General features: G+C 37.6%; 2 protein-coding genes and 1 long non-coding RNA gene across 8 annotated transcripts in view; all 3 read left to right on the plus strand.

The window, feature by feature from the left end:
* Positions 1-753: 753 nt before the first annotated feature.
* On the plus strand, positions 754-4,726 carry LOC111345711 (uncharacterized). Of its 4 annotated transcripts, none has more exons than XM_088744289.1 (6): positions 754-891; positions 1,605-1,688; positions 2,763-2,826; positions 3,183-3,635; positions 4,368-4,417; positions 4,533-4,726. In XM_088744289.1, exons 2-6 carry the CDS (start codon positions 1,608-1,610, stop codon positions 4,608-4,610), a joined length of 726 nt encoding a protein of 241 aa, XP_088600415.1. In that variant the 5' UTR covers positions 754-891; positions 1,605-1,607; the 3' UTR covers positions 4,611-4,726. The 4 variants fall into 4 exon arrangements, with proteins under 4 accessions (XP_088600415.1, XP_088600418.1, XP_088600419.1 ...); XM_088744292.1 differs by having other exon boundaries at positions 4,368-4,406; XM_088744290.1 differs by having other exon boundaries at positions 755-891; positions 3,195-3,635.
* A 4,196-nt stretch (positions 4,727-8,922) lies between these two features.
* Positions 8,923-9,573, plus strand: LOC148716240 (uncharacterized). Its single transcript, XR_015995081.1, has 2 exons — positions 8,923-9,139; positions 9,490-9,573. It is a non-coding gene; the product is annotated as an uncharacterized LOC148716240 (long non-coding RNA).
* Positions 9,574-13,445: 3,872 nt separating this feature from the next.
* LOC111332704 (protein sidekick-1) overlaps positions 13,446-19,716 on the plus strand; it is a 34,615-nt gene continuing 28,344 nt past the window's right edge. The window contains exons 1-2 of one of the 3 annotated variants that reach the window (XM_088744251.1): positions 13,446-13,628; positions 16,840-16,897. In XM_088744251.1, coding sequence (XP_088600377.1) covers positions 13,605-13,628; positions 16,840-16,897 — 82 coding nt within the window. In that variant the 5' untranslated portion in view covers positions 13,446-13,604. Of the gene's footprint in view, positions 13,629-16,303; positions 16,735-16,839; positions 16,898-19,716 lie in introns of those variants that run through there. The other 2 variants (XM_088744250.1, XM_088744252.1) reach the window with 2 other exon arrangements.

Genomic DNA, 19,716 nt, shown 5'->3' on the forward strand with positions numbered 1-19,716 from the left:
ATAACACGTTGCAGTTTCCTAGTTTGATTCTCCGGAATTTTATATAAAATGCTATCACAATAGTCCAATCTACTACTAATAAAAGCATGAACTAGCTAGTTTTTCAGTTGATTCTCTGGATAGATATTTTCTAATATGACGTATGTTGTACAAGTAAAAGAAAGCGCTGCTACATGTGTTTGTAGCATGAGTTCCCATATCTAGATGCGTATCAAACCCCATGTGCCCAGACTGCTCGCAGACACTACAGGAGAGACTTCAGCCTGTCCAGCCTTGATGCTTTGGATTGAAACTTTTGAGAGTTGCTAGCGACTACCTAAAATCAAGAACTCAGTTTTGTCATCATTGAGCATAAGCTCAATCGTTCTAGAAGGATCTCATGTTCGACTGTGTCGAATGTAGAGCTTAAGTCGAGAAGCACCAACATCGTAACTTGACCCTTATCCATTGCCATTAGGAGATCGTTCTTCACCTAGACTAAGTACCGATAAATTGCGTTTTCCATGTTAAATATCAGTTTCTAAGTAGGGTACGGTTTCTTAGGTTAAATAGCAATATGATCTGCCTTAAATTAGTTATGTTGACGTGGAGTTAATTAATTTAACGATCAATTTTTTTAATTTCTCGAAGAAATTAGCCAATTTTATTTTTTTATTAACTATCCTGAAATCGAGAGTAAACATGTTAATATCTTCGTCTGAAATTAGGTTCGAATCGTCTGAGTACGAAACTGATATGAGACGAAAGTTCCTCATCAAATAACATCATTCATTCACAATGCTAATTAGTAGCGTTTGGTTGTTACAAAAAGATCACATACGTGTATAGCACCTCCCAGATCACTCTGTGCTCTTACGGGGCCGGATAACAGCGTTCAGAATTCTTCTTAAGGTATAGTAACCTGGGTCGATCTGTTATTTCCTTTGTTCTATATTATAGGACTTAATTCACGACTATGAGAATCCCGCACAGGTCTAAATTTTTTTTTTCAGGCCTCATTTTCACTACTGCTTAAGAGCGATTTTGTAAATTGACCGACCGAAAATCGAAAAATGTGGCACATGGTCGAAAAATTGAAAACCTTCATATTTTCCCAGACACCTTATAGTGAACATAGAAACGTGGTAAGGTTTTTTTTTTTTTTCCAGACTTTAATACTCTAAGAAGTCGAAATATATTGAGATAAAGAGCTTGATCCATTTCCATAAAACGGTTGTTTTGCTTCAGTTCTTAGCTGCAGTCGGGCGTAAACAGAATTTAGGGTTCATTCCATGTCTAAAGTAAGGGGTCTTTTTAGCTTGGTGGTTGTTTAAAATCCAGAATTGCACTATATCTGGTTTATTCGACAAGACACAACTAGGAATGGTTTCGCTGTCTCCAGATGAGAAATCGCTCAGTTAGAAGTTATCCCTAGGAGTTATTTTAGGATTTCCCTCAAAGATTCTCCGGGTAATCGATTTGTGAGCGCGACGGGGTGTCTCAGCCATCAGAAAAATTTGAGAAGAGATGATCGTCCTTTTTCGGAAACTTTGTACAACGGTTACCCAGTGACACAGATACTTATTCATCTAACTATTTTTACTCTTGTTTCTTCAAAAAAACAGAGTATGAAGTGCTTTGTTTTGTTGCCTATAACTCTGGTTGTGGCAAATTCATTTCCCTTGGAAAACACCGCGCCAGAAAAGGAGGTAATGTACCCAAAAACTTCATGTGTTTCAGATCAGCTACCACGTTCGCAGTGTTAATATATTTTTCACATTTGAAGCAATTTTTCAATTTTCAGGAGTGTCTTATTTTTTTAAATAAAAACGTTCTGTTACGGGTTCAGAAAACGCCTCATTTTTTTTTCTTTTTTATATCATGATGTGAACTGAAACAAACTAATAGTTATCACAGGCTCAATGGCGACTTGTTTGTCGAAAGTGATCAGGGATTGAATCGATTCCGTTTCGTCAGTTGTGGGCTTTTGGTTCACTGTTATCAAACATCTTTATTGACGACTTTAGTTTCAGACAATCAAAGAAGTGCGTTCGAATCCTAAAAGGAAGTCACATTCTTTTGAAATGGTCAGATAATAAAGTATACGAAACGATTTGATATTCACCCTGTGAGTCGGCTAGGTCCACAGCTGACAAATGACTTACATTGGTATTATGACATCACTATAACGTATCTCATGAGCGGATAAATTAACTTAATGATCAATAATAGAATTTCTTGACCAAACAGTGCTAACTTTCTGGGCCTCAGCTTTCGAGACTCTTTAAGATGGCCGATTCCCTTTTTCAACTCAGTTGATAAAATCAATTTATCTTGTAATACCCCCACCGATGCAACACCACAATTTCTTTAGAAACTTACTCTCTTTGTTTAGAGATTGCTTTGGCTTTGCTTCACTACTACCCTTATTTAGTCTAAGAAATTCGCGACAATCTGTCAACCGATCAAATGCTGAACTAAAACAAATATCGACTTGATCATTCCCTTTTATCCCCGCATTAGACAGTTTATTTGTATACATTCCAAGTTTTCATTTTCCCCTTTTGATATTTTGCTTTCTTCAGTCGGCCGTTATAATCGGCCTTTGTTTCATCCCAATCAATCGAAAAGTGCGCTTTGTCGTGTTCTTTATCAGTGTTCTTATCGTTTTTATTTTCCTTAATGTATCATGATACTTGATCAAAAAGCCTACGCTATAAGACTGGTTAGGTATTGATTGCTTTTATATGATCATTATTCAACGTTATCATTATTATTTGAAGTTCTTGGGGCCCCATGCACAAGATACTGGTGATCTTCGGATGCAACCGAAGATACCCATGATTGGTAAGTACATTTTAAATTTTTTTTAATACTCTTTCAAAAAATGTCACGAAACCGTTCTTTGATGCTTGAACAACGATAGATTCCCTTATTCACATGTAGTTTGACGGCCAACGTTTTAAGTCTTCTGCATATATATGAGAAATGAAATAGTTAAAACAATCAATGTAATTGCGATAAACTCACTTTGTAGAAGCACTGCACTAATGTGAGTTTGAGGAATGCTCCAAAATTTGTGCCTACCGCACGCAGGCCAGAAGAGAAAACTACCCGCCAATGAACGCCAATCCATTCGGTTCAAATTTCCGAATTTCAGAAGAAAATTTAAAATAATGATAATTATTGATTTCATATATAAGTTACCCTTGCAGAAACACCTCTGAATGATCCCGCTCAACAAAAGGATTGGAATGGCAACGTTGATTGGTCGCCTAAGGGTGTCAATGTTGGTGGAAGAAACGAAAATGTTAAAAGGGGTTGGAACATCGGTGGCAGTATTGGAAAGAGCAATGGCAGATCGAGTTGGGGCATCGACGGCAATATTGGAAAGAGCAATGGCAGATCGAGTTGGGGCATCGGTGGCAGTATTGGAAAGAGCAATGGCAGATCGAGTTGGGGCATCAATGGCAAAATTGGAAAGAGCAATGGCAGATCGAATTGGGGCATCGGTGGCAGTATTGGGAAGAGCAATGGCAGATCGAGTTGGGGCATTAGTGGCAATATTGGGAAGAGCAATGGCAGATCGAATTGGGGCGTTGGTGCAACTTATCGGTACCGATTCGGTAAACGGGGTTTGGCCAACAATGCCGGTGGTAAGTTAAACACTGGTACATGTACGCCCATCAGCTGATTTCTATTTTTTTTGTCGGCATCTTTCTGTCGACGTGATTGTTGTCGTTGTTGTTGTTGTTGTTGTTGTTGTTGTTGCTGTTGTTGTTGTTGTTTTCAACAAGAAACCAAATAGTTTTTGCATTAATACCATGCAGTCTTTTCCTAATCAACCCTTCTTCGAAGTAGCCTCTGGATTTTTTTATGAGATGAACAATCCAGCCACCGACCCTCCTTTCTTCTTCCACTCCTCCTCCGCCCCGGCCTCTTTACCCCTCCATCCATCCATCCATCCATCCATCCATCCATCCAGCCATCCCTCCATCCATCCATCCATCCATCCATCCATCCATCCATCTAGCCAGCCATCCATCCATCCATCCATCCATCCAGCTATCCATCCATCCATCCATCCATCCATCCATCTAGCCAGCCAGCCATCCATCCATTCATCCATCCATCCATCCAGCTATCCATCCATCCATCCATCCATCCATTCAGCCATCCACATAGCTCCTTACTAGTCCGCTAATGCCTGGTTCCTTTAAAATTTACAAATCAGATTTTGAGTAGATTAGACCTCGTCTTATAATTGAGTTCACTACAATTGGCAAGGCTAAAATAATTTTTATTTTATTTCTCGGCATTTGAGCTATTTTGGGAGTTACACTGTTCAGGTCCATATCTCTTACGTCGTTAAATTATTTATGTTTCAGTTTCAGCTGGGAACTACTTTCGAGGAATAAAAGATCAAGGTCAGAATATGGTATGGGAAAATATGAATGAAACCTGTATCAACTTAACTATTTGTTCGTTTTTTTTTTTAATTATTCTAAGTTTTATATCGATCTCTTATTCTGATGAATTTTCTTATATTTCAGGCCTACCTTATCTATGATATTACAAAAAATGAAGGACGTGAAGGTCGAGACAGGAATGACATGGCGAAATATCGATAAAACTTTGCTCGACTTAATTGCTGGGCCCCAGCACGGAACGCAACATTTTGGACTAGATTTTGTAAAGTTTAAGCAATATAGTTAGGCAAACAAATAAAGCATTGAAATGGAGCGAAGTTCTGTGCTTGTGTTTTCACTTAACACTGCCTTGTGAAGGTCTTCACATCCTTCGTATTGAGAGGAACGAATTAAAAAGTTTAATAGAGGTTAAGATTCTCACTATATTGTCTGAGTGCGAATTTTGCGGTTAATATCTCCGTGAGTTACAAGCAAATTCAGTCTTATGAGACCTTGCATACTTTGAGGTCTAAACACAGTCATACTTCTGCTAATCAAATCTTTAACCAATACATTTGCCTTTTCATCAGAATTCAGACACCATAGCAATTCTTCTTATTATCTACCACACAATTCTTATGATGTTAGTTCGGAGAAATTCTCTCTTGTTGATTTAAAAGGTAATAGTGATGTGATTCGTCTAGGAATTTTTTAGTCATCTTTTCACGCGTAGACGAGCGAAAGAGTTTAAATGGCTTGGTTAGACTTCTCTGGAGGAGAACGGAATTATCGCATATAAAGGCAATGTAAGAGATAAAATCAGTATTACTCTATTTACAAAGATTTTGAAAACGGGTGAATAATAGTAGATCTCGTAAATGTATAAATGTATATATATATATATAGGGAGTCGTTAGTGGAACTCTCAGGCCAACAAAGGTGCACCGCGCCAGAAGGATCAATAAAGATTCGCAGTCCAAACCTCACAGCAAACACGAACGTAGAAAGTTTAAAAATTGCGAGGATGGATAACTTCTGACGTCAAAAATATAAAAAATTTTAATAAAAACGTTTCGGTCAGAGACTTTCTTCAGTTATTTACAGCTTTTGAAATAAAAAAAGAGAGCATTAAATAAGATCGAAGTGCTAATGATTACGTATTTACAGATAACGACTAATGAACTGGTGCTAATAAAAAGATAACAAAAAACCTAATTACAAAGAAAGCAATGGACAAAATACAAGAAACAAACCCCAAAAACTAAGAGATAAGAATACTAAATATGTTAAAATGAGTGGCGTAACCAATTGTAAAGAAGCAATGCGGCCCACTTTTAACTACAACTGTAAACCGTAACAAAATCCCAAAACAAGGCCTTTGGAGCCCGAAAGGGAAAATTAGCAACAAAATCCCTGGAGGGGCCTTTAAATGATATTAATCATAATAAGATTCCTTGGCAGGGCCTCTAAGCCCAATCCACACCTAAAGGGCCGACAAACTCCAAGAAAAGGGCTAATTTCAATTAAACAAATTCTGTATAAGAGGGTAACCCTGACCCTGTACACCCCAAGTAATCATACTTAAATAGAATAAATGTTTGAAAAGAAAATTTGCCCTGATTCCGTAATTGGATTCTCCTTTGTCATCCGCTAAGTTGACTTCGGTCGTGTATCTTTAATAGATCCTTAATTGGGTCTCATATGGGGTTATAGGCTTCCCCTACCCTGTCACCTTGAAAATTAAGTTTCCAGGGAGACCACGTCTCCGATCTCGTAAATCACATCTTCGATTGCCGTGTTGCCGGCATGGTTGTCCTGATAGTGTAGTTGTCATCACACCTGACTAGTAACAGGGGGACGTGGGTTCAAATCCCACTCGGGGCAAATTTTCTTTACAAACATTCATTCTATTTAAGTATGATTACTTGGGGTGTACAGGGTCAGGGTTTCCCTCGTATACAGAATATATATATATATAACGAGTTGATCTGCAGAACTGCTTTCAGACTGCTCAATAGTGGACTAGAGCGTGTTATAATTGAGAATGGGGTGGTCAACTGAAGATTTGGCTTGGCATTTATTACTATTTAGTTTCGTACTGCACAGCTTGTGTGGCACTCGTCGGATAAAATTGCCAAATGCGAACTTACAACGTTACACTGATTTGAAATAACGTTCACCGATTTGAAATAACGTGATACCTACCATATATGGGTTCTTTTCCTTAAGTGTGCGCAATAAAGGTAAGGGCTAGAAATAAATGAGTAAATAAAATAAATAAATGAACACAGACACTAAAGCGTGGCAATGAATAAACACAGACGTGTGTGAACTAAAAGTAAGGGCTAGAAATAAATAAAAAAAAAAAACGGACACTATTGCGTGCCAGGGTAGGTGTTGAAATTTTTCAGGAGGAATTTCTTAGTATGTCTACATGAGGCGAACAGTTCATTTCGTTTGTTAAGAGTTTGGGTCTGCAAAATTATCTGCAAAGTTTCGGGTTTGCAAATTATAAAGTACTTCTCCCAGAGACATAAGTTACAGCGATTTGAGACAGGGCTGTATGGAGCGGCCTGCTTTAGAATCTTCCAGGAAATAGTGTAATCTATGTTCTTGCCTTTTAGGTTCCAGACATGTTTACTTAGTTCAGTGCTGTACTTAGTTCTTTTGCTATTGAATGAAGCTTTGCATTGTGGTTGGCATATCTTATCTTGAAGGAGTTTTCTGTCAGGCCCACATAGGTCTTGGGGGGATTATTTTCTTCGGTTGTTACGGTCGCTTGATAGACAACCGATTCCTTGAGGCAGTTTCTACCCATGGGACACTCAGCGGGGTTTCTACAGTTGCATGCTTTGGTTGGTATGGCTTTACTGTTTAAGACCGATTTGTTGTGGCTCTCGGTGGTTTGCTTGAGGTTGGGCATACAACTATAGCTGATCTTTACTGTGTTGCGGTTGAAGATCTTGTGTAGCATATTGTCCTTGGGGAATTCCTCGTCGAGTATCCTTAGAAATACACGTCCAATGTTGGTTTCTACATTTCTGCTGTAAGTTGGATTGTACCAAATAATTTCTCTCCTTCGATTCGATTTTAGAGAGTGGGTAGAGGTTTGGGATGAAAATGTAAGTTTATGTTTTGTATCCACTGTTGTTGAGGGCATTCTGATAGAGCGGCGCTGCCTTGTAGAAGGATTCTTCATCGTACGAAATCTCTGACAAACGTTTATTTATAGATGGTGGAATGTTGTCAATTATGGACGGTGGGTGGTTGGATTTCTTGTTGATGTAAAGTGGGTTGTTGTTAGGGTTGTTGCAGGGCATGTATTTACCATTGTTAAGGTTGAGAGTGACATCGAGGAAGTTTACGACTTTCTTGTTGGCTTCGATTGTTATTTTAAGGCCATGCCTCTCAAAAATTCTGCAGAGATCTTTCTTAATTATCTCTGCTTTTCGGGGTGATTCTCGGATCACTCCGAGGCCGTCGTCTCTGTATAAGCCAAAGTTGTGGCCATGTTTCTCCTTGATGGTGTACAAGAGATAACAGCCAACGAGCTCGCATGACTAATCTTTGGCTCCATTTTAATTTTAAGCTGACACGTACGCTTACCATATTTGTAGATTATGGTATATTGGCTGTTAGAACATAGCTGGCAGAGTCGCGCAATCAAATTCATTATACGTAAGCGTGCTCAAAATCCCGATAGTGCACGCTGATAGCGTCAGCAAATCCGACTTCGCCAGAAATTTTTTTTTCGCGCGAGTGGCCATTGTTAGCGCGGGGAAAAATAATACATTTCGCGACAATAATGGATACAAACAGAAACTCGGCCTGCTAGTCTGAAAACGAAGACAATGTTTCGACCTTTTCCCATGGGCTACAGTTCTTAAATGAGGCAGAAAAAGAGAAAAACAAAGGAAAAGGAGACTCGGCATCAGCGCCGTCACGATTCGCTTCAACTGATATTGTTGTCCGTTTTTCGCGTCGCATTTGATGCACAATTCCACCGGTTATGTTCTAAAACAATTGGTTCATGCTTTCAGCTGTGCACTTTCGAGTTATGGAGCAATCAAGAAGCTAGAGTTGCCCTCGGCCATCGCCTCGGGCAACTCTTACGCTTCTTTCGTGCTCTCCAAACTTCCCGCGTGCTCCATAACTCGATAGTGCACGCTAAAGCATGAACCAATTGTTAAATATACCATAATGGCTAAGTCAATAAAAATTCTTGAATTGCATTATCCAATGGTCTAGTTTTTAATAATAACCGATACTGCCACATCATATATTCTCTGTTGTCATTAGAACAAAAAATTTTAACTTAGAATTCAGTTCAAATTTTTGATTTTCTAAGAAAAAAAATTAAAAAATCGTAATCATTATTTGCAAATGTTATCAATTACAAATATACCTTAACATAAACACTTCTGAAAGATCCTGCTCAACAAAGTAGTGGTCAATATTGGTGGAAGACACAATAATGGTAAACGAGATTGAGACATCATTGGCCGTCATCAGCAAAGCAATGGCAAATCGGATTGGAGCATTATTGCATTATTAGCCATCATGGGCAAAGCAATGGCAAATCGAATTAGGACATCAATAGCCGTACTGGGAACAACCATGGTAAATCTATTTGGGACATTAGTGGCCGTATTGGGAACACCAATGGCAAATCCAGTCGGTGCGGTGGCCGCATTGGGAACAAGAATGGCGAATCAAATTGGGAGTCGGTACCGATTATCGGCACAAATTTGGTAAACGTGGTTGGTTGTTTTTGTTTTTTAACACGCCGTAGGGGGGGGGGGGTTGGGAGTGAGGAGCCTTGCTCCCAATTCCCCCACCCCTTTGACCATCTATCCATCCGTCCATCCATCCACTAATCCATCCATCCATCCATTCAAGCACCCATTTACTTGGTAGTCAGGCCAGCAATTTATAAAAACGGAAAATCGGAGGCTAAAGTAAATACAACCTCTTCCTAAAATTGGGCACCCTGATAATTAGCAAAGGAAATTGAGTGCTTTTTCGGCATTTAAGTTCTATGAAAACAGTTGCACTTTTCAGGTCCGTATCTCTTACTCTGGTGAATTCTTTCATATTTCAGACCCACAGGTGAACTACTTTGGAGGAAGTAAAGGTCGACGCTAGGATGTTATCAAAAAATATGAATAAAACCTGTTCCAAATTAGTTGTTTCTCTGTTTGATAAGTTTTCAGCTCCACATCGATCTCTTACTTTGGTAATTTAATTCTCTCATATTTCAAGCCCACCTTGCAACATCTGGACGAAATAAAGGTCAGCGCTCGAACGATATAGGGAAATATGTATGGAGAGTGTGTTAATTGGTTTAACTACATTACGACGCACACTATTTAGACTCACTTTTGTCACAGTAGTTAAAAATTCTAACGAATAGCATTTGAAGCAAATAAAGGATTGAAGATTCATTTACCTGTACACCCCTAAATTAGTATTCAAATCCTCCTCATTGTCCTCTTTGCATATCATGTGGTACTGACAAAGAGAATTTGACGACCATTTCCTTTATTCTCGTGATCTTAATGTTTGCTTCAAGGGTGAAAACGCGAGAAGAAACTAAAAACAGGTCACTCTTAAGTGTCTTATGGTAGATGCTGGTTTGAGAGGGTCACACGTATCTTTTATGTAGAGGAACGGATGAAAAAGTTAAATTAAGGTCAAGGTTTTGCAAATGATATCTGAGTGTGAATTATCCCGTTGAGGTTCGTATACAATCATGCCCCTCGACAAACTTAAATCGATCGATGATTATAGTTTTTTATCAGGGTTTAGAGGCGATAACATCTGGTTAATAACCGTGTTTTATTTATCCAATTGTGCTTCGTAGAGTACGCGCGAGACAAGTACAAATATCACGCGATATTTGTACTCCAGAAATATCCGCCAAATTCGCCCTCACTGAAATAACAATTTGGCGTGCTGGATAATAAATGTCATGTTAGACGTTTGGTTGTGTAGTATCGCTGAGTAATTTTACTCGTTGTTTGTATTTTGACTCGCCCTACGGGCTCGTCATAATACGGCACAACTCGTAAAAATACTCAGCGACTCCATACAACAAAACGTCTAATAAGATATATTTATTATATAGTTGCCAGAACCCGTGGGAAAAATGAGAAGAATCCGATTAGCTACGCGAGTGGGTAAGTGCAATATCATATTCTCTTGCTTGGTTACACTTCTCTAGAGGAGAATGGAATTATATCACAGAAAACTGCAATGTGAGAGATGAAAAAAAAGGATGCCTCTATTTCCTTTTGCATTTCCTAACTCGTTCCTATTGATCATGATAATAAATTTCGTATAGTGTCAGGAAGAGATAGCGCGTAAATTAGCCTTCATCAGAGCTACAATCCTCGAGGAAACTCAGAGAACAATCCCCCCCAACCCTCCAATTTTATAGTTTTGGTAATTTAAGATGTAACTTTTTTCATGATGGTCTCACTGGAGTTAACCATTACATTTAGCTGTTAGGTGTACAAATTGACAATTTTTTACCGCTAGCCCTAAAAAAAGTTCACTGTGAAAAAATTTCGGCGACTGCAATGGAATGAAATTAACCTTTAGCTGTAAAAGCCATCGCCCAGTTGAGGCCCTCTTTCGTATACCAATGCTAGGACTCAGTCTTCCACTCTCAAACTTTCACTGATGACATCTTTCGCCATTTTTTTTCATGTTTCCCTTGACGGTCCGACGCAGCCCCAAACAGTTTCTTTCAGAAACTATCAGCCTTTGATCTCAAAATAGTTTCGAAACGGTCAAAACGTCAAGGTATCTCTTGCTTTGTTGGTAAGAAAATCGTTTCAGACGTTTTCCTTGACTCACCATAACCCAAAATTCAAATTGCAATTGCAAGTTTTTCAGGTCTTGAAAATGATATCGTTAAGTTGCATGACTTTCCAGATGTTTAACATACCTTATTATACGACTCGGGCAGTCAGAGGGCCAATAACTAAAATCAACCAATCAAAATGCTCTATTGCCAGTCAATATTCTCTCAGTATTGGACCGGGCACTAAATCATGACCTAAATTAATCAACGGTTTTTTTTGAACAGCAAGGAATTATTTCTTTCCAGAAAAAAGTTGGACTCGCTTAATTAGATTTCTTTTTGGCATAAGGATTATCATAAGCGCCAAACATTTGCCTAATTAAGTCCTGTATGGGATTTTTCCAGTTTGTAAGCTGTATCTTTTTATTTTTACCTTTTTCCATGACAACCGCGTTGAAATTCGGTGTAACTATTGGCTGTTATTTACAAAATCTCCGTTTAAACAGCGACTGATAATGGAATGCTGTGTTCTACAAAAAAGGCAAAAACAAGAATAGAAAAGTAATGTAGGTCCTAAAAGTTGACACTTGTAAGTCACTGAATAGATAAATGCTTCAAGCTGTATTAGGAGGAAAAAAACTGCATGTTTCCCAGACGATAGGCAAAGTTATAAAGGCGAAATATATTTTTTGTACTTTTCTAAGCCACGATATAAAAAAAATTAGTCATTGGCAATGGTGCATCTAGGGAAGGTGCCCGGGGGCTCGCCCCCCCCCCTTATTTTGGGTATAAACGCAGATGGAAGATAAGCCGGCAGGCCTACACACACGAGCAAAACTGCCCTCCCCTCCCCCCCTCAGCTAAAGGTCTGATTGGGAAATTCATTCTATGTTGCATGCAAAGGTCGAGCTATGTAATTAAACACCGTTCAAGAAATGTTTGTGGGTCTGCTGTGCTCCGAGCGAATTCCTTCTTTGGCCTGAAAGGGTCTGATGCGGCCAAACAAAGTATGGTTATTGGGTTCACGATTTAAACCTGGGATGTAAAAAGTCACTATTTATATCTTCATGAACATTGTACCGGAAATCTCCAAGATGGCGCGAGCGACAGCAATACGCAATAGTTATGTCTGCTATATTAACAATTTTCGCAACTGTAATTGCTTCATACCATCAGTAAAAACTTTTAGAAGGAAATTCAATTCACTCGATTAACCACCGGTTTTTTAACTGCTTTTAGCTTTATTTTTGCTAATAGTTTTTTTTTTTTAAGACCACGACATTTTTACGAGGAGCAACTCTTCCTCGTTATTTCTTTTTAAATCTCGTTTCGTCGACACATGCTGGAATACTGTGCTGTGCTAATATTAGATAGCGAAGACAAACATGGAACATAAATGAAGAGCTTAAAATTTCTCACTGTTAATTCATTGATGAAACGATCTTTCAAGCTGTAAAAACAAATAATTGCCTGTTTTCTAGCCGAGTGGCAATGTTTCACCGGCTTAATGGTTCCTTTTTCCGTTTTTTTTTTTTTCTTTTTAAATTCGGGAAATCAGTCCATGGTATTGAATATTGAGCCGTTCGGAAATTTATTTTATGTTGTTAGCAAACGTTTAGAAATAAGTTCTCACAAAGGCAAATACCTCGAGCTAAGTATACACTTCGCGTGAAATACATAAGGTGCTGAAATTATGGGGGAGACTCATATTTGGTCTAAACAGGTATGTGCATTAGAAAATTAGTATTACCTCAGGAAACAACATTCACAATTAGCCGGGGGTGTAACACTTCACTTAATAACTTAACTGGAAATCGTGTATACTGGACCAAACGTGGTAAACTGGTTGCAAGCCCAACTCTATGGTCTTTCTTTACTCTCACTGCAAATATAACGTCATTATTTTTCCAAAAATTGAAAGGGTTGACGGCACAACCCCCTACGAATTGCCACAAGTGCATTCTCCACCCCTAATCTTATGAACTTATAATTAAAACTCTCTTTCGAGACCTGTGCTATTTACTCGGGGCCCGGCGCTCAATCGAAAGCATTTGTTGAACCATTGAATACGAACTGGGAAAATTTACCATTTGCGACAGCCTTTGTTTAGACAATATTCTTATTAAATGCTAGATAAGTCTTTCATTCGTTAAAATAAAATGCCACCTGCTGACAGACTTGAAACGCCACCTCAAGTTACACCTGACAGGTTTTTGTTTAAGAGAACTTCCCCAATTCATTTAAACATTAATGTTTTCAATTCGCATCAAGTCAAGGAGTTGTCCTAAAATTTCAATTACCTGCTTTCCTTGATCAGTGGAATTAACAATTTAGCTGTGGTTGAAAATAGGGATACTGCGTGGAAAAGTTAATGTATCGGAACCGAAAGACGATTTAAATTCTTAGATATGGCAATTTGCCGCGTACTGGAGGTAAGATTTATGACAAAGAAAAAGTTGTTCTATTGTTGGAGAAGAACTTCCCGTTTCACATCTTCTAATCATCCCGCTTTCATGCGTCATTGTAAACTATCAGAAACGCAATTCCATAGAGGAATACTTATATCACTTGAATTTTAGAAGGTGGATGTTGGTTCGACATATGTCATTAAGAACTGTGTTTCATTACGCTCTTACAGTTTTGCTAACGTTCGTTTAGAATTAAGTCCGAAAGAAAATTATTTCAATTAATTAGCATTAAAAGATAACGTGTAACGAAAACTTTAACTCAACCTAATTTTCCTGAGGAGCAAAAAGCTGATCAGATAGCCAATTTTTTTGTATGTTCTTGTGAGAAACTATGTTTTTTACCTGCTTAGACTCATTGGTTACTGTCATGAGTAAATGTTTATGAAATTTTCTAGAACATAAAATATTAACCAAACGGAAAAAAAAATCATCCATTTCTAATGTATTGTCTAAGAGACTCTGCAATGATATGGAAGCAATGGGTCGCACTTAGCAGCATAACCTTCGCGGGACGCTGAAAGGAAAGTTTGTTAATTTCGAGCTGAAGGCGAGTGGCACACTAACTACTCGCGGTAACGAACCAACATCGCAAGTGCATGCGATTTTTTTTTTATAAAGTACTTGTGATGTTGTCAGCATAATCAGCAATAGGTTTTTCAGCCGGTGAGATTGCGTGTAGTATCTTGGTTATATTATGACTGATCATGAATAATAAAAGCTTGGGGCTGGAGCATGCAATATTTTGAAGGACGACAAAATGAAAATAAGAAGTCACAGAGAATAGGCACACTTCTCAACTCTTTTATTCCCAATTTGAATTGAATTGAATACCAAAGAAGAAAAGATTTGTAAATGAAATTGATTTCACACGAAGGTATCGCTAAAGAAGTTTCATTTGCAGGATCGCACAGTAGCATTTTATCCCCAGACCTTAAGCGACGTCAGAACCAAATTGCACAACGTGACACGGGCACTGTAACTACTTGGAAATACACAATAGCTTTCTTTCAAGTGCTCAATGTTTGGGGTTTCATCCACATACTGAGAAATGTACTAACATAACATAACATAACATCAACTTTATTTCAACACGATAAGTGTTTAAAGCTTCGCGCTTATGGAGTCGTGCATTTAAACTAGTCCTAAAACTAATATCTATTACTAACTTAGATACAAAATAAAAGTAAGATTACTAATAGTTAATAATTATAAAAATTTGTACAATATATGTGATATAATCTGCATAAGATATCATTCAAAATAAAAATAGTCTTGGTCACAAAAATTAACTGTTGAGGAAGAGGTACTATACCTTGGACAGCATGATAAACATTACCACTTGATAGTAATGTTCACTCAGTAGCTATCATTTCATTTGAATACGGTCCCACACTGGGTTTCTTCGTCAGAACCAAATGAGAACTTTACCGCATTTCTCCAACTTACTTTTGAGCCTGTTACACTGGACCTCGGCAAGAATTGATTATATTCATGCTGGATAACCAACGTTTGTACACATGAATAAGTTATTATAACGTCAAGATTGGAAGAAATTATTTGAGAGCGTTACATGCTACCATAACTGCAGATGGATCGCTATGACCACGAATGTTAATGTGATGTTGTACTTTTCAAAAACCCAACCACACGCCTGACCAACGCATTTGTTCAACAGACTATAATTATCACCCATTGCCTATTTATGCACAAATTTCAAATTTCGTGCAATTTCGATCATTAATTTCCTGAACGAGTCTCTAACCTGTAATTTTAAAATAAAGGTCAGAAATAAATTACTCTGCTGTTCCTTCGCCGTGAGAGTCTTGAAAAAAACTTCCTAAAGGGAAGAGAGAAATTAACGAAAAAAACAAATAAAATTTTTTCCTTGCGATTGAAATGCTAGAAACAAACTCTTTTGCATCACGTCTGATTAGTTTTGTAAACAGGTTAAAAAAAACTCAGCCTTTTGAATAAAACTGATATTTACAGAAATGTTTTTATGCAAATTTGAAACACTAACGAAGCTCAAATTAAGTAAGTCCAAAAGACTACACATAACAGTCTTTTTCAATTTGCTCATCTTAATTTCAAAACCATGCCGAAAATGAAAATACAATAATTATGCTTTGATACTTGTGTGTATCTCTACCATTAAGGAAAAGTTTTCGGGTCCAAAATTACCTTTCTCAGTCGTGTAAAGCCTATTGCATGTAAATAAGAACTCTTTTAACGAGTTTCGTGCGTGCGAATCACCATTAGGTGCTTGCGAGACAACCAAGGACCCCTATCGTAACAGTTTAATAAAAATACTCGCAATTAGAATCAAAATTTATATTTTTTCGCGTTAACTTATTTGGAAAACAAATCTTTTCCATCAACTAAGGTAGCAGGACGTGCGAAGCACCGATAAAAACTATTTTTGGGCCCGTACATGAGGGGGAAGATCATTTCACTTAGAATTTTAGTTTCAATTTATTCTTGAAAATTCAACATCTTTTGTGTTAACACAGTCTGCTTGGAGACAGATGGTACACGTCTGCACACCTATGATAAATGTTTTAATGACTTGAGAAGTTCGCTCACAAAAACACCGTTAATTTCATTTGTTCTCAAAGAGAATTTTCGCCATCTCTTAGACAGCATCTTTTTGGATCTATGTTTGGCCGTACTCAATCAGCCTCTAATTTACAAAACTCATCTGCATAGAGAGGTCGCAATTTTAATAATGCTGACGTCTTAAAGCATTGACTTTGCGCGGTATACATTACTTAGCATTTTAATCGAGGTGGCTCGCCGTGCATAAGCTGTTGTAGTCAGTGGTAGAAGAAGAAAAAAAAAACCTGTACTTCAGGAACAACGTCATTGATCAATTAGTATCAACGGTTAAAGGTGAACCAAAATATGATGTGAAAAACTGAAACAGTTTCCACAGAGCTAGATGCAATAACAAAGATGCCGTTTTCATACAACCCGCTGTTGCTAAAGTAACGACGATACGGAAAGTTTGTTCAAAATTTATAATGATAAGAAAACCATTATGGCAAAAATGTGGCAACAACTTATAGTCCAGGTAATACGTATGTCGATATGTTTTTGTTATTTGTGAAACCACAACATCTTAGGCGAATTTTTCTTAGCACATGATGAAACCCAATTATATGCTTGCTCTTGACAGATCACCGCTATTTTCGTGGTTATATATCATGGCAGTCAAGCTGAGGTACAAATTGCCGGTAAGTTGGCCATAGTGCAGTAAAAAATGAAACCGCAGTCAGCTTTTTAGAAGAGAATAGTATTCCAGAAAGCCGCATTAGCAGCCTAAACCAACTCTAAACCAACTTATTAGTAATATTGAGCCGTGGGTAAATTATTCATAACCTCTATATGGTCTGACCTAAAACAGGCAAGTTTGGTACTAAATTTTCTGGTCACGATAAAGATGTAACCAAGTGTTACTCACTCATTCCGTAATACTCAAGGTAAGTTTTTTTCCACAGAATATTATGTATGACAGTCTAACGTTTTCATGTTATTAATAATGAATAATGCACAACCCTTCTTAACAAACAGCGTATAAAAACGAATACGAGAACGATTTTAGCCGACAAAACGGCTACTATTGTCAATTACAACTACAAAGCTTTTTACTCAAATTCGCGTTCTACTCTTTTTTTTTTTTTTTTTCATTTTGTTGTTTGATCCTATTAAAGTTCGACGAAAAGAAACACGAAACTAAGGATTGTCCTCGCAATTGTTAATTATTGATTTTCTACACTCTCTTGTTGGATTCGAGTTTTAATTAATTGGATATGTGTTATATTCTACCAAGTATTTTAACTCTGTTAAATACAGGAGGGTAAAAACAGTTTCAGAAGACCTTGTGTTAAATAACATGGGAAGAAAATTCTAGAAAATTTGGCGAATTTCCAAGTGGCAAAAACGTCACGTATTTTAATTAAAACGTCCCGTATTTCACCTTTAGTAAATACTGGCAGGTTGTTTCATTAGTGACAGAAAATAATCGCTACTGTCTCTTCAATTGACAACACCTCAAACATAGCTTTTTCTTGTCGCTTTCAAAATTGAATTCTCTTGAGACCGGAAACGACGAGATCTCAATTCTAAACAACCTCTTTTGGCTTGAGAGTAAAAAAATAGAAAAACCAAAGATACTTTGGAAAAAATTCCAGTCGAGATTTAAGAAGTCCGAATTTATACTTGTCTGTGAAAAAATTTAAATTTTTTCCTGTCATTGATGAAAAATTTATAACTGTTGGCCAAAAGGTATAATTCAGCGGAACATGATATTCACAAAAGATAGCGTGATACACGATGATATAAGTGGTGCTAGGGCTTTCTTTATCCTCTGCAAAGTCACGTTTCGCTGAGGGAAAACAAACTCGCTCAATCTTTTTTTTTTTAAACGTGGTGCAGCTAAGCTAATTTCACAGTTAATAAGCATGATCCCGAATCATGATCTTTATTTTTGGCATTTTAAAGTGGAGTTCTTGAATCCAGCAAAACATCTGCTTTCCAATACGTTCAGTTTTTATGAAAAATAAATTCAATATCCCTGCGTAAGGGCTAACGTCAATTTTAATTTCGGTAATGGGTCTCTCTGCAAGAGAATATTATCAGTGATAATCACTTCTTTTTTGAGTGACGTTCAATGCAAAGTTACTCCCGCTCACTCAGAATCCATTAGCAAGTATCTACCGCTATAAAAATTGAATGAATAAATAAATTCGAATTTTTTCTACTTAAAAGCTTGATACTAAAATGTTTTCAAATCCGACTAGAAATCACCACCTCGATTTTCATAATTGAAAGAATAAGGTGAAGTACACCGCTAGAAGTAGATTTTTCATCAATTTGTGCCATGAGCTATCTACTTCAATTCAAGCCCAGGCGCCTACAAATTTAACGAATTCCAAATGGCATGGGATATATCTAAGTGGGTTTTCAGCAAACTTGAACTGCACGCGCAAAAAAAATGTGCTTCATCTGGCCACATCAGGCCCCTTCTGAATTGCTAAGCTACATGTAACCATCTGCTATATGAATAAACTACACATCTAAAACTGCAGCGGAAAAATATCTTTGACAGGTGTTGTAAAATTATTTTTTTCACAATAAAGGTTTGAAACCGGGAGTAATATTTAATAGCAGATCATGTTAGCCTGAGTTATAAAAAAGAAAAATTAAGGAAGATGACTTTTATTCATGGAGCAACAACAACTGGAGCGGAAGCCCTCGTTAGCGTCAAGTGGAAACTCGTTAAGTCGGTCGAATTCAAGATGTCCGGTTCGTTAAAATTAATCGGTTGGTTTTTCCAGATGTTGTCATCAGAGTGTCTCAATCAGTGGAGTTAACCATTAGCCATAAAACGGCCAAAAAACTGAGTCGTTCAATCAGGCATAAAAACTGAACAAATCATAACCGTTATTCGTTTAAAAAAATGTAATCGTTAAAATGTTTTTGTTAACGGTTAGCAAGTGTACGCCATTTTGGATTTCCTGAGATAGAACTCGGCGCATGAACAAACACCACAACCACTGCCAATTTCGTTGTGTTCGTAAAATTAAGAAAGATATTTTGGTGATTCTTGTTGGTCCACTCTCGAATGCTACATTTCTATGGTAATCATTTTTTTCATAAGTTTTATTTGCATTTGAATTAAAGCTGTTTTACCTGCGTAAGGCTCAGGGGACTGCATTCTAGAAAGTGATCATGCGTATGAAGCACGATCCTCGCAGTGAGAGCGCTATTTATGCAAAATAGCGAAAATCAGACCTGAAAAAAAATCAGGCCTGTACGGGATTCGAACCACTGACCTCTGCGATACTAGTGCAGCGCTCTATTAATTGAGCTAACAAGCCAACTGGGGGCAGGCCGTTAAGTTGATTCGTAGTAAACCCGTGATGATAAATTTACGGGTTTATTACAAACTTAACGGCAACTTAACGGCCTGCTCCCAGTTGGCTTGTTAGCTCAATTAATAGAGCACTGCACTAGTATCGCAGAGGTCAGTGGTTCGAATCCCATACAGGCC

The sequence above is a fragment of the Stylophora pistillata genome, chromosome 14 (assembly GCF_964205215.1).
Source record: "Stylophora pistillata chromosome 14, jaStyPist1.2, whole genome shotgun sequence".
Classification (NCBI taxonomy): Eukaryota; Metazoa; Cnidaria; class Anthozoa; order Scleractinia; family Pocilloporidae; genus Stylophora; species Stylophora pistillata.